Source organism: Pseudonaja textilis, chromosome 2 (genome assembly GCF_049901715.1).
Source record: "Pseudonaja textilis isolate UNSWEBS1 chromosome 2, rPseTex1.2, whole genome shotgun sequence".
Taxonomy (NCBI): domain Eukaryota; kingdom Metazoa; phylum Chordata; class Lepidosauria; order Squamata; family Elapidae; genus Pseudonaja; species Pseudonaja textilis.
In genome coordinates, this window is record NC_141991.1 from 152,100,974 (window position 1) to 152,113,202 (window position 12,229).

General features: G+C 43.4%; 1 protein-coding gene across 1 annotated transcript; it reads right to left on the reverse strand.

Moving 5' to 3' along the window:
* Positions 1 to 6,333: 6,333 nt before the first annotated feature.
* On the reverse strand, positions 6,334 to 11,935 carry LYL1 (LYL1 basic helix-loop-helix family member). Its single transcript, XM_087925980.1, has 3 exons — positions 11,483 to 11,935; positions 8,693 to 8,784; positions 6,334 to 8,211 (listed from the first exon to the last, which is right to left on the reverse strand). Exons 1-3 carry the CDS (start codon positions 11,911 to 11,913, stop codon positions 7,868 to 7,870), a joined length of 867 nt encoding a protein of 288 aa, XP_087782106.1. The 5' UTR covers positions 11,914 to 11,935; the 3' UTR covers positions 6,334 to 7,867.
* Positions 11,936 to 12,229: the final 294 nt, after the last annotated feature.

Below are 12,229 nucleotides of genomic sequence, written 5' to 3' on the forward strand. Positions count from 1 at the left end.
TATTGAATTATGATCTTCCATTATTTATCCCCTTTCCGATTTTTAGTTATGCCACTATTATATTTAAAAAATATCCCCTTTCTAATCATATTTTGCAACTTATTTAATGCAAATAAAATAATATTCATCATATTTAGGTTTAACAAGCTATATAATTCTAATAATAGTACAATCATATTTATTATAATTTCATTATCTTATTCAAAATTTCAATATGTTCTTTTTATATCAGTTAAATTCTACGTATGCTTCCTTTTCTTACAAATAGAATATTAATATTCATATATATTACAGTCAACATTCTTATGTAGTTTAACTAATCATACACATATTTACGTTAAATTGTATTCTTCAATTGTTTGATTATTCCATATAACATATTCAAAATTACCCTCATTAAAATTCTAAATTCTGTTATTAATTCACTTTATAATGTAAAAATATCTATTCCATTAATCCCCCTTCCTTGTGTGTCCAACCACACTTGGCCAATAAAGAATTCTATTCTATTCTATTCTATTCTATTCTATTCTATTCTATTCCATTCCATTCCATTCCATTCCATTCCATTCCATTCCATTCCTTTTTTATTATCCATCATCTCTCACTCACATTAAAGCTTTAATTATTTGTTTCTTAGCTTCTCTCCCATGTTCTTCTCTTGGATTTTTATCTCTATCTGCTACCACTTCTTGGCCCATTCTCTTATACATTTCTCCCTTCTCTACCCAGTTCCATTGTCTCATTTCCAAGTTCTCTACTCTTACCCCTGTCTCTCTCCCAAAGAAAACTCCCTGCAGTTCCAATTCCTGTTTAACTTCCCTTAAAATACTCTCCCGTTGATTTATATCATCAATCACCATTATTTTTATTTTTATCTCCTTGTAATTTCTTTTTGTTTGTTGTTTTGTCTGTTCTATTTTTCCAGCTGCTCTTCTGGTTAACTCCTCCTCTTCCTAGACATCCTGTTTTCTCTTTGTCATTTGTGTCTTGATTTCCGGCTCAGATAACAGATAATCAGAGTTGGAAGGGACTTTGTAGATCATCTAGTCCAACGCCCCCGTCCAAGCGGGAGACCCTACACCATTTCTGACAAATGGCAGTCTCTTCTTGAAAGCCTCATCTATGCTCTGCATTTTATTCAGAATCTTCTCACATCTTCTTGTCAAAATGTCCTTCATATACTGGATTTCTGACTCAATTTCTTCCCAAATTCCACACATCTTTTTTTGTTTATTTTATTTCTTTTTGTCCAATAATCCACCAATCTTTTGTTCACACCAAAACCACTTCTCAAATAAATTCAGTGTCCAATTTCCAGGAGTCTTTGAATCCCTAAGTTAATCAGTCTGTTCTTCTAGATCAGTGGTCCCCAACCACCGGGCCCCAGAACGGTACCGGTCCATGGATCATTTTGTACCAGGCCACCGGTTTCCTTGGGCGCCGCCATCTTGTTTCAACGCCGCTTGAGAAAGTGCTTCCGGGTGAGCTTGTCGGTCGTCGGTTGTTGGAAAGCGGCATTTGGGTGCTGAAGGAATCCTCGCGCCTTAGTTTCATCGAAGGGGGGGGCGGCTTCAAACCACCGGGCCCCAGAACGGTACCGGTCTATGGATCATTTTGTACCGGGCCACCGGTTTCCTTGGGCGCCGACATTTTGTTTCAACGGTGCTTGAGAAAGTGCTTCCGGGTGAGCTTGTCGGTCATCGGTTGTTGGAAAGCGGCATTTGGGTGCTGAAGGAATCCTCGCGCCTTAGTTTCGTCAAAGGGGGGGGCGGCTTCAAACCGATGGCAGTGGAGTCTTGCGTTACTCAGGAAGAGATTAAGAAAGAGCCCAAAAAGCACAAAAAAGGTACAAAGGAGGAGTTGAAGGTGGCGGGGAGAAGCAGGGGACGGCTGGCTGGCCGGTCGCTCGGCCCGCTTTGTCTTGGTCATGCGTGCTGATGCCGGTACTGGTCCGTGGATCATTTTGTGATGCCGGTACCAGGCTGTGATACAAAAAAGGTTGGGGGCCACTGACCTAGAGTACTGCATCCAGTTTTTGGTCACCACACTATAAAAAGATGTCGAGACTCTAGAAAAAGTGCAGAGAAGAGCAACCAGGATTAGGGGACTAGAGCAGTGGTCACCAACCAGTGGGCCACGGCCCACTGGTGGGCTGTGAGAAAATTTTCACTGGTGGGCCACAGAGAAATCTCACCCCCAGAGCACCCCCCCAAAGCAATTAATCCAGGCTGCACAGAAACACAAGGCTGCGCCGCCCACATGGCCTGCGGGAACCCTCCCCGCCCACTCACTCCTTACCCGGTAAACTTACCTGCTAAATTGCTATTTTTCCTTTTTCCGACTATCATCTGTTCTGCTGTGCCGGGAGATTTAGATTAGCTAGGAAGCAGGAAATGGTTGGATTTCTTCAAACGTTGCTCCTGTTTCCCATGAAGACTTGGAAGAGCATCCCTTCCAAATGGCACTGAGTTGACTGAGATGGCAAGTAAGGCCAAAAGGCCTGCTTTGTCCCCCAAATCTTCTTTCCAAAGTTTTGTAATGTGTTTTGCTGTGTCTTCCACTTCTTGCAGAGGTAAATGACTCCCACTGATGCCATTCTGTTGACCACATTTCCTAATGCTACTAGATCTAGTGCAAGACCACTAGAAGGCAGCATAGACATATAGTACAGAAAACACTAACCTTTGGGTGCTATCTAATGGTCATCCATATTTTTGCAACCCAGATATGGTAGCCCTAAAGAGCATTTCCTTCTTTAATCCACTCAGGATGTTTACAGAAAGAGCTCTTTTACCCCTGCAACAAGAACCCCCATTTTGACTTAGTCCTATGTGGATATTAAGATAGCAACTCTCCTTTTCAGTACAAAGGCAGGGGGCCCTTTTGTAAGTTTTCCCATAAGTGTGCCAAGCTAAGGTGTCCCACCTGCCTAGTCTAGACTCAAAATGCACATATCTGTTTCTATCAGCCTGATGCTTCAGAGCAGCCATCTCCAGCTCTTTCCCTTGACCCTTTAGTGCCCTTCCTCTCCTTATGAAGCTGTTGGTTTGCTACTGGTTTGGTTCTGAAAGCAAAAAGAACTCATAACCCTGCAGCCGAATTAAGGGAAGTGCCTTAAACTGATGCCTTTGCTGTCACCAGCGAACAAGTTGAGACAGGAAGAGAAAGCGATCAAACTTTATGCATCCAGCTTCAGAAATGTGAACAAAATATGTTTACAGAGATTACAAGCAAATTGCCTCCAGGTGGGGGGGCTCATGGGAGCCCCTCAGTTGCTAGCCATCATGACTTTCTACCCTTCTCCACCTGCAGGTTTTATACAGGGGAAGATAGCTCAAGTCTGCAGAACAGCTCCTCTGCTAACCCGCCTGCATTGCACGTAGCTTCTCCCCTCTCACCCTCACCCCCCAAAAGGGAACCAGCAGCTGTGATGTGGTGGGTCAGCTCCTCCAGCCCCAGCCCCTGTCCCAATCAGCCCTCGGCACTATCCCTCCCTCCCCAAGTGCCACTCTCCGAGCGGGGTGTAATACGCATGTATTAATACAATTTTTCCATAATAAAAATTTATAGATGCAGCACCTTCTTTAACTGATTGAATTAAAGAATGTTATTGACTGTATTTGTTTCTGTTTGTCTTCCTTGAAAGAGAGAGAGAACACTTCAAAGAGAGATTAATAGTCATGGACCCTGATGTAGAAAACATCCAGGATCGGGTGCACACAAACAGGTGTCTTCTGCAGGTCAAGACAGTAGTCCTAATTAACATCCCTTTAAGCCTATAAGTATGTGTTGTCCAGGGTATGTACATATTCGGGTATTTGTTTGTTCCAGAAGCCCAACTCTGGCACTGACACCAACCGTTTGACCTTCTTCTCTTTTATGTAAAGCACAAGGCTTTCAGGCCCCAACATTAACATCATTAGACTTAAATCAATTTCTGATACAAATATAAATCTGTTTTTGCTAATGAAAACCCCAGGACCATGGCCTGAAACCTCTAATTGCTTCAAGAGGAAAGACACTGTGAATGTGACAAAATGATTGTGATCATCTGGGGAATTGGGAAAACAGCAGTACATAAAGGTAGATGGTGACTGCCATTTTTGGCAACTAACTCCAACTAACTGGAGTAGAAGGGGAGACTTGGGATCTTCTTATGTGTTTCTCAGCACAACCCCAACTCCAAGATGTATCTTCTTAGCAGGGTTTCTGGTTCTTTCTGGTTGCCCTTTGCCTGGAATTCAGTGTGGTGGTCCTCCATTGCATGGTACAACAGTACACCTTTCATCTTCTTTAGAGGGAATGCAGCTTCTGAAGGTCAATGGGATCAAAGCAAGCAGTATGGGAGGTGGGATTCAATTTCCAAATATCTCCCATTTCTTCACCCCCACTTTCCCCTGGAATTCTTGAGCTTTGCTTGAATTTGGCTTCAGAGGAAGGGTGATTTTGAGCAAAGAAGTGGCAGACAGGAAAAATATCTGGTCCTCTAACACATCTCCATGCTCCCTCTCCTGCTGTGGATTTTAAAGTGTCGTAGCACAAGTATCCACAAAAACTCCGCATGTGATGCAAATAAAAACAGGCAGTGCTTCAACTGCACCACTGTAGTGGTCATCTTGACTTCCTTAAACATCCCCTGTGGACTCCCCTTCTACAGGGGAATACTGAAGATAGTCTTGAAGGCCTTCTTATTTGCTTGACCCTCCCAGGGAGCAACTGAAATTTTCAGCATGGGGAGGCATGTGTACCTCTTCTGTTAATACCATTTGAGGATCATGGAATTGATAAGTGTGAGTAAATCAAGAGGTGCAGAGATCCTTGCACCACTCAGTTGTATGAAACCATAGCAAAATAGATGCTCAGCTGAATGCACAGGTCTAAAAAGCCGGTCTTTCTCTACTTGCCAGCTTGGTCTCAAGACATCTGAGGATCACAATGGAGAATTTGTTAGTTGTTGCTTATCAATAACCAAAATATAGAGACGAACTTGACTCCAACTCTTTAAAACGGATGAGCCCGTTTGTCTCTGTATGATGGAATTTAAAACCAGCACCTTCCATATGCCAGCATAGTGGGAAATGTATCCAATTTTCATTATGTATTCTAAGTTGGATTGTAATGGCATCCATTGCTTTTAAAAATATGGCTACCTTACTTCGGTTTATAGGGTCCTTTCAGCAATACATACAAACACACCACATCCTCTGCACATCTATCAATTCTAACAGTCTGGTAGAAGTTGCTCTTGCCTGCTGAACAGCATCTTTCTTTAAACTTTCCAATTCATTATGGTGGAGCCTGAGCAGAATAGTTCACTGACTGGGCCTGCTATGTTTCGATTACCGGTAGTTGTTTTCCTTGGAACCATGTTCTTTTCACTAAATTCTGAGCAAAATGTTTAATTTGATTTTGGCACCTCAAAGATTCCACATAAACAATAACAGCTAAACAAAAGATGTCACTAACTTAAAGAATGATTGGATAATAAACATTAATGGGTATTCACGGGCTTAGACTGCATTCAGTTACAGTTTACTATCTTTCTTGGATTTGCATGACACGGTGGCCACAAGATTTCCCACCCTGGCTAGATTCTGGGCTAAAAGATAGTTGGCTAAGGCTTCAGTATGCTGTGCAAACCCAAACAGATATTCTGGATCCTTTCACTGAGCTGACTAGAGCAAGAACCAGTATAGCGTGATAAGGGAATATGAAAAAATAAAATAAAATCAACATCCTGTGATTGAAGGACTGCTTGGAAAGTGGACAAGAGGAAGAAAGAAAGGCATAGTGATTGCTTAGACTACAAACTCAGAAAGTTGAATAAAAAAGGAAAACCTCCTTAATCACAGCAAAGTGAATGAGACCAAAACTGGCAAGAGGAACAGGAACGTGTCACAAATTGCCATTCAGCTCTGTGTAGTTGGGGGTTAATTTCTAGCATGTAACTAGGCTGTAGCCAAGGAAGAGCTACCCAAGGAATGTGCATGATATCAGGTAAGCTGCTGGGTATTGGCAGAATAATACACCAGGCCCTGTGGGCATACTTGGGCCATTTCCTCTCTAGACATTGAAATGTGGCTTCATCCAACCATTGCGGTGCTACTGCCATACTTTACAGCATGTCAGAGAGGACTGAGGAGGAATCACCTCAGGATGCAGTACTTTTGTATCTTCAACAGTTTTTCACTTCACAAGCACACTACACACACACACGCGCGCGCGCGCGCGTAGTTCCTCATCATTTCCTTGCAGTGAAAAATTCAGATTCAAAATCTAGCACGCAACCCACACAACCTTTTACAGTGTCAACAATTATCACCAAATATATTACTTTTCTTTTTGTTTATGGCATTGACTTCAGTTTAAAACATCATACAACTTAGAAGAATTTGGTTCCAAGGAGCTTCTGGTCTGGACAGCATTGAGTGTAAGAATCCCATCTTACAAATCCTCCTCCCAATAAAAACAAATATTAGCGGAGAACAATTTCCTTTACAAGCAAATCTGGGTCCTGCTGTTTGTGTGTGTGTGTGTGTGTGTGTGTGTGTGTGTGTGTAGATATGGTAATCTTTCTTCTTCCTTCACCCCAAAGACCTTTCAGCAAACTTCTTCATCTGATAACAGGCAGCTCAGGCCTCCCTCCCTCCAGAATCATTGCTGTCATATGTGGTTTTGGTAAGGGGCCCAGGGTTTGGGGAGAAGTTCGAGATATTGACTCAGCATAAACCGCCCTTCTCTTTCCAGGAAGGGAGAAGGTTTCTGAAACTGTGGGCTCCCAGCAACCTCCCACCCATCCAACTGGCCCCTTAGGAGTGACACAGCAGCTACTGCACCACCACCACCTACTCCCTCTTAACTGCTTGCATCTGGAGTAACTCCCCAACAGCACACCTGGCTCACAAGAGACCATTGTTAAGGCCCAGTTCTCCTGCAGAGATGGTGCTCTTGCTTTTTGGGACTGATAACGAAGGTTTCTGCACAAAAATTGCCAAGAAAAACATTATGCATGCAGGAAAATAAGCATGTCAAAAAGAAGACATGCTCACACAAACCACTGCCTGTAGCCTTGACTGAGCTACTGCTGAACACCCAACTAGGCAGAGCACAGCAGATGCACTGAACAGTCTGTATGGCCATTGCTTTCCAAGCCATTGACAAGAATGCTCGAAGTCCTTCAGTAGCTCTTTTCCCATCTAGAAAGATGTCACTGATATAACCGAGCCAGAGTCCCATTTTGAGAGGAAGGTGGAAAGTAGACTGGGCCTGGGAGCTCAGCTTCTTAACCTTGCCACTTCTTTTTATTTCCTTTTGCCCTTTTGTACAGGCTCAAATATTTATGTGGGGTACTGGCTTAGATTTGTTGGCAGGAGCAGTGTTAAGGCTAAAAACCAGCACTAATCAGCAAACAGTGAAAATGAAACTCCAGAGCACCTTTTCCAGCTATAGTGCTGCCTGACATCAAGGTCTTCCTCTTACAGCCAACAGGAGCTAGAGGGTATCTTATGCAAACCAGATATCATATAGAACTGCTCAAGCAGTTTCCTACTGCCCTAAACCAGGGAATTGTACATAAAACCTCATCTCTCCCAGAGTCCCCACATTTTGAGGCTTCCATTGGACATCAATGGATGTCTCAGTCAAAGGGACTCCAGCACCTTCTCCCTCTGTTTTTGGATTCCTGAAGTCAAATGAAATCTTCCAAAGTCAATATAATCCTATTATGGCAGACTGTTCCATGGGTGATGGACTCAAGGAAGGGATGTGCAGGCCAAGGAGTTTCCACTGATGCTCGCTTGAACCACATGGGCAGCATTGTAGATGCACAGAAAAGGGTGGCGATGGTGGTCTTTACTGCTAGACATCACCGTGATTCTCCTGCTTCCAACACAGTCATTGACTCAGCGGTTAACTGTTCCAGTTTTATGGATGCTGATGGTGATGGAGTCCTGGGAGTGCCATTGCAGGGGCTGGTTGTTTCAGCAGTCTCCCCTCCAGCCAGTCTGGCCTGGTCACTCAGTAGCTTGACCAGGAAATTGATATATTTCATGGCCAAGCGAAGAATCTCATTCTTACTCAACTTCTTGTCAGGTGGGTGGGTGGGAATGAGTTTCCGAAGCTCAGCAAAGGCACCATTCACATTCTGTTGACGCCACCGTTCCCGGCTATTAGTGAAGACCCGGCGTGCCACTTTCTGAGGTTGAAGACCTACGCAGGTACAAAGAAAAGTCTCAAACAGTGAGAGGCCTTTGCAAAAGGGATCATGCTGAACATGAATTGGGAACTCCTTCCCCCCATACTGGCAGTCACTTTATATAAACTGTTTCTGTATCCGTCCCGTGTGTTTCTCTGCTAGTTCTCTCTGCTATGTCCTGGGAGAGAAACACCCTTTATTTTTCCCCCATGGCCAGTGGTGGGATTCAAATTTTTTTACTACTGGTTCTGTGGGCATGGCAAGGGAAGGTTACTGCAAAATCCCCATTCCCTCCCCATTCCACTAACCTGCTTTCCAGCTCCGTTCTGCTGTGCAGGGCAACAAAAGAAGACCCAGCCAATCATCTGGGATTTGGGAGGCAGAGAACAGATGGGTGGGATTTGCCAGTTCTCCAAACTACTCAGAATTTCTGCTACCGGTTCTCCAGAACTGGTCAGAATCGGCTGAATACCCCCTCTGCCCATGGCCACTCACCTTCAGTAATGTCTTGCTCATAATGACTTGGTCTCCGCTTGAGGCGGTTATTAGGAAAGAGGCCAAATGTCCCCGAGTTGCCTAGGTAGATGCTAGAGAGAAATAAGAACATTGATCAGAACCGCCATCTCAAAGCATGAATACAACTTTAATTACAAATCTTCCCTACAAAAATAGGATACAAATATGATCATTTTCTCACATCTCTTGGCAGCAGGTCTAAGATCAAAACCGTTCTACGTAGGCTCTATTGCATCTCTCTCTGCAAATCCAGCCTTACAGCATTTGTACTATGGTGAGAAACAAAAAATGGGATTAACCTGCCCAGTTAACAACAATTATTTCAGCTACATTCCTTCACATATTGTGAGTAGCTCAGTCACATTGTTTGGAGGTATTTGGCAAAGTGTGCCTCCAATTTTAATTCTGAAAAAGATTATCATCCCATTATAGGGTACAAAAACATCTATAGCAGCTCATCTGATGCCATGCCTAGATCAGAGATTGGGCAGAGCATGTTCAGGAAACACAACTTAGACTGACCAATACTGACTGATAGTACACCCATTGTTGGGCTATTGATAAACCATGGGAAAAAAAATGAAATCTCAACATTAAATCACTGGATTAAACTGAACCTGAGACATATTGACAACTTTGTTCTTCTCCCATTCAGAGTGGTCAAGAACCTATCATGTTCCCAAGGACCATTGGCAGGGACCACTCCATCAATCCAAACATCCCTACTCAGCTAGCAGCTTTCACACAGGATGGCACTGGATGAACCACTATCATGTAGAAATAGTATTAGTGGCCTCCAGGTTGCTCACTTTCACACCAGTTCTCTCAGTATATAATCAATAAAGCTGAACCCTTCTAGACCATTTCTACAGGCATATAATTTTGTGTAGCTTGGCACAGTTCATAAGCTCAGCTTCCCCCAAAGTCCTGGCCACAAAACTTAATAAAACAATCAGGGTTCCATCTTCCATGTTGTGCCCTAATTGCTAAGTTAACTCATTCATTACAGATAATAGTAAAGAGAGTTCATGTTTTGGCAAGTCCCAAGCTATAACCAACAAAAGAGGCAAAGGACTGCCAGGATCAAGTAATTAGAAGATCTGTTTCCTTCTCAGGGTCCCTTGCAAATGAAATTAAGATACACTGGACACGACTTACTGAATAGAATGAAGAATAGAACTCGAAGGGATCTTGGAAGCCTTTTACTCCAACCCTCTGCTCAAGCAGGAGACCCTATACCATTCTAAAACAAGTGACTGTCCAGTCTCTTCTTAAAAATCTCCAGTGATGAAGCACCCACAACTTCTGGAGGCAAGCTGTTCCACTGGTTAATTGTCCTCACTGTTAGGAAGTTTCTCCTTAATTCCAGGTTGCTTCTCTCTCTGGTTAGTTTCCATCGTTTCTTGTCCTGCCCTCTGGTGCTTTGGAAAATCAGCTGACCTCTTTGTGGCAACCTCTCAAATACTGGAATGCTGCTATCATGTCCCTTCATTTCTCGAGACTAACCAAACCCAAATCTTGCAACCATTCAGATGTTTTATCTCCAGGCCTTTAATCATCTTAGTTGTTATTCCTTGCACTTTTTCCAAAGTCCCAACATATTTTTTGTAATGTGATGACCAAAATTGGATGTAATATTTCAGGTGTGGTCTTACTAGATGTGGCTTTATAAAGCAGTACTATTACTTCAACATGATTTTGATTATATATCTCTGTTTATACAACCAAGGATTGTATTAGCTTTTCTAGTGGCAGCTGCTCACTGCTCCTCATATTTAAGTGATCACCCACTAGCACTCCAAAGTTGCTCTCCTAGTTAGTTTTTGAGCCTGGTTTCAAAAACTACTTGTGCCTTTGATTTTTCCTAAGTGTAAAACCTTGCTTTTCTCCACATTAAAATTCATGTTGTTGGATAGGGCTCATTGTTTAAGTCTATCAACAAAATGTTGGATCCTGAGCTTGACTCCTGGGATGTTGGCTATTCCTGCCAGGCTATTAGTGTCATCTGCCAATTTGGTGAGTCCCCCTTCTAGTCCTTCATCTAAGCCATTTATGAAGATGTTGAAGAGTACTGGGCTTAAGACAGAACCTTGTGGTATTCCACTGCTTACTTTCCTCCATGTAGATGTAGTACCATTAAGGACTACTCATTGAGTGTGGTCTGTCAGCCAATTACAAATCCATCTGATTTTGTCATCTGCTTGATGACATGAACACTTTGATTGTTAGCATTATCATGATCCTTGGCCTAATAAGCTCCATGCCTAAGCTGCTATCCTACCTTCTTGATTGCAAGAGGTCCTCTTTGGTTTTCACTGAGTGGGAGCTTCTACTACTTATCAACAAGTTATCTTATTAACAGGGGGTGCTTCCTTCTCAATTTCCAAATTCAATTGTCCTGAGACTTTAAGGGCTGTAGTATGACTCAGGAAAGCACCTGACCCTAATATTGTACCTTCCAGATATGTTTGACCTTCAATTTCCAGAATTCTAGGCAACATGGAACATAAATACTTGTTAGTTATTCTGAGAACTGCACATATTCCATGTTGGGAGATGCTGTCACAGAGAAGCTATGGCTGCTGACCTGCAATAGTTCTTGTTTTGTCAATTTACAAAAGTGGGATAATTCGCTTATAACATAGTCTAGATGAACCCACTGCCATTCTTCCCAGAGTTGGCACTGGCAGCTTGCCAACATAACCAGGATTTCTTCCTTGCCTCGTCCCCCTTCCCCTCCCTCCCCCCAGATCAAATTTCTGGACTTACTTGTTGAGAAAGGGATGAGGCTGGTATTGTGGGGCTAAAAGTGGACTCCTTACTCCGGTCAGAGGCAGGGATGGCGGAGGGTGTCCAGGCAGACCTGAGAACTGCAAGAAGTTAGGAATGGGGTGCAGCGTAGTGAGTTGGGTTGTGGGGACCTCAACAGGAGTGGGGGACTTGCTGTAGGCCAGGCTGATGACAGGGACATTGGGGGGCAGTGCTGCATGGGGAGCCTCAGCAGGAGGGCTCCCCTTTGTTTGAGGTGAGCAAGAAGTGGGGCTGGTGGGGGGCTCAGTGGCCTCTACATCATTCCCCCCACCATCTGGGGAAGGAAGAGGGGTTGGAGTAACAGCTGGTGGGAGAAGGCTTGGCTGCTCAGGCTTAACAGGCGACTGGGAATTCTTCAGTTTCTCCATCATGTTTGCTTGACTTCTCATCTGTAGGAAGAACAGAAGGAAAGTGAGACTGTACCAGCTGGGCTGAGTTGGGCATTCCAGAAGTAAAAAATACAGGTAGTTCTTGACTTATCATCATTCATCTAGTGACAGAAAAAGTGACATGACCATTTTTCACATTTACGACCATTACAGCATGCCCATGGTCATGTGGTCCAAATTCGGATTCTCAGCAACTGGTTCATACTTATGACGGTTGCAGTGTCCCAGGGTCATGTGTTCACCTTTTGTGGTCTTCTGACAAGCAAAGTCAATGTGGAGGCCAGATTCACTTAACAACCGTGTTACAAATTTAACA

What these genes read in the sequence shown, in the direction of transcription:
- LYL1 (XM_087925980.1), bottom strand. Translation starts at nt 11,913, where the DNA reads ATGAGAAGTCAAGCAAACATGATGGAGAAACTGAAGAATTCCCAGTCG. An exon ending in CCTCATCCCTTTCTCAACAA is followed by an intron (nt 8,785 to 11,482) that starts GTAAGTCCAGAA and finishes ATTTCTCTCTAG; the next exon opens with CATCTACCTAGGCAACTCGG. An exon ending in TGAGCAAGACATTACTGAAG is followed by an intron (nt 8,212 to 8,692) that starts GTGAGTGGCCAT and finishes GTACCTGCGTAG; the next exon opens with GTCTTCAACCTCAGAAAGTG.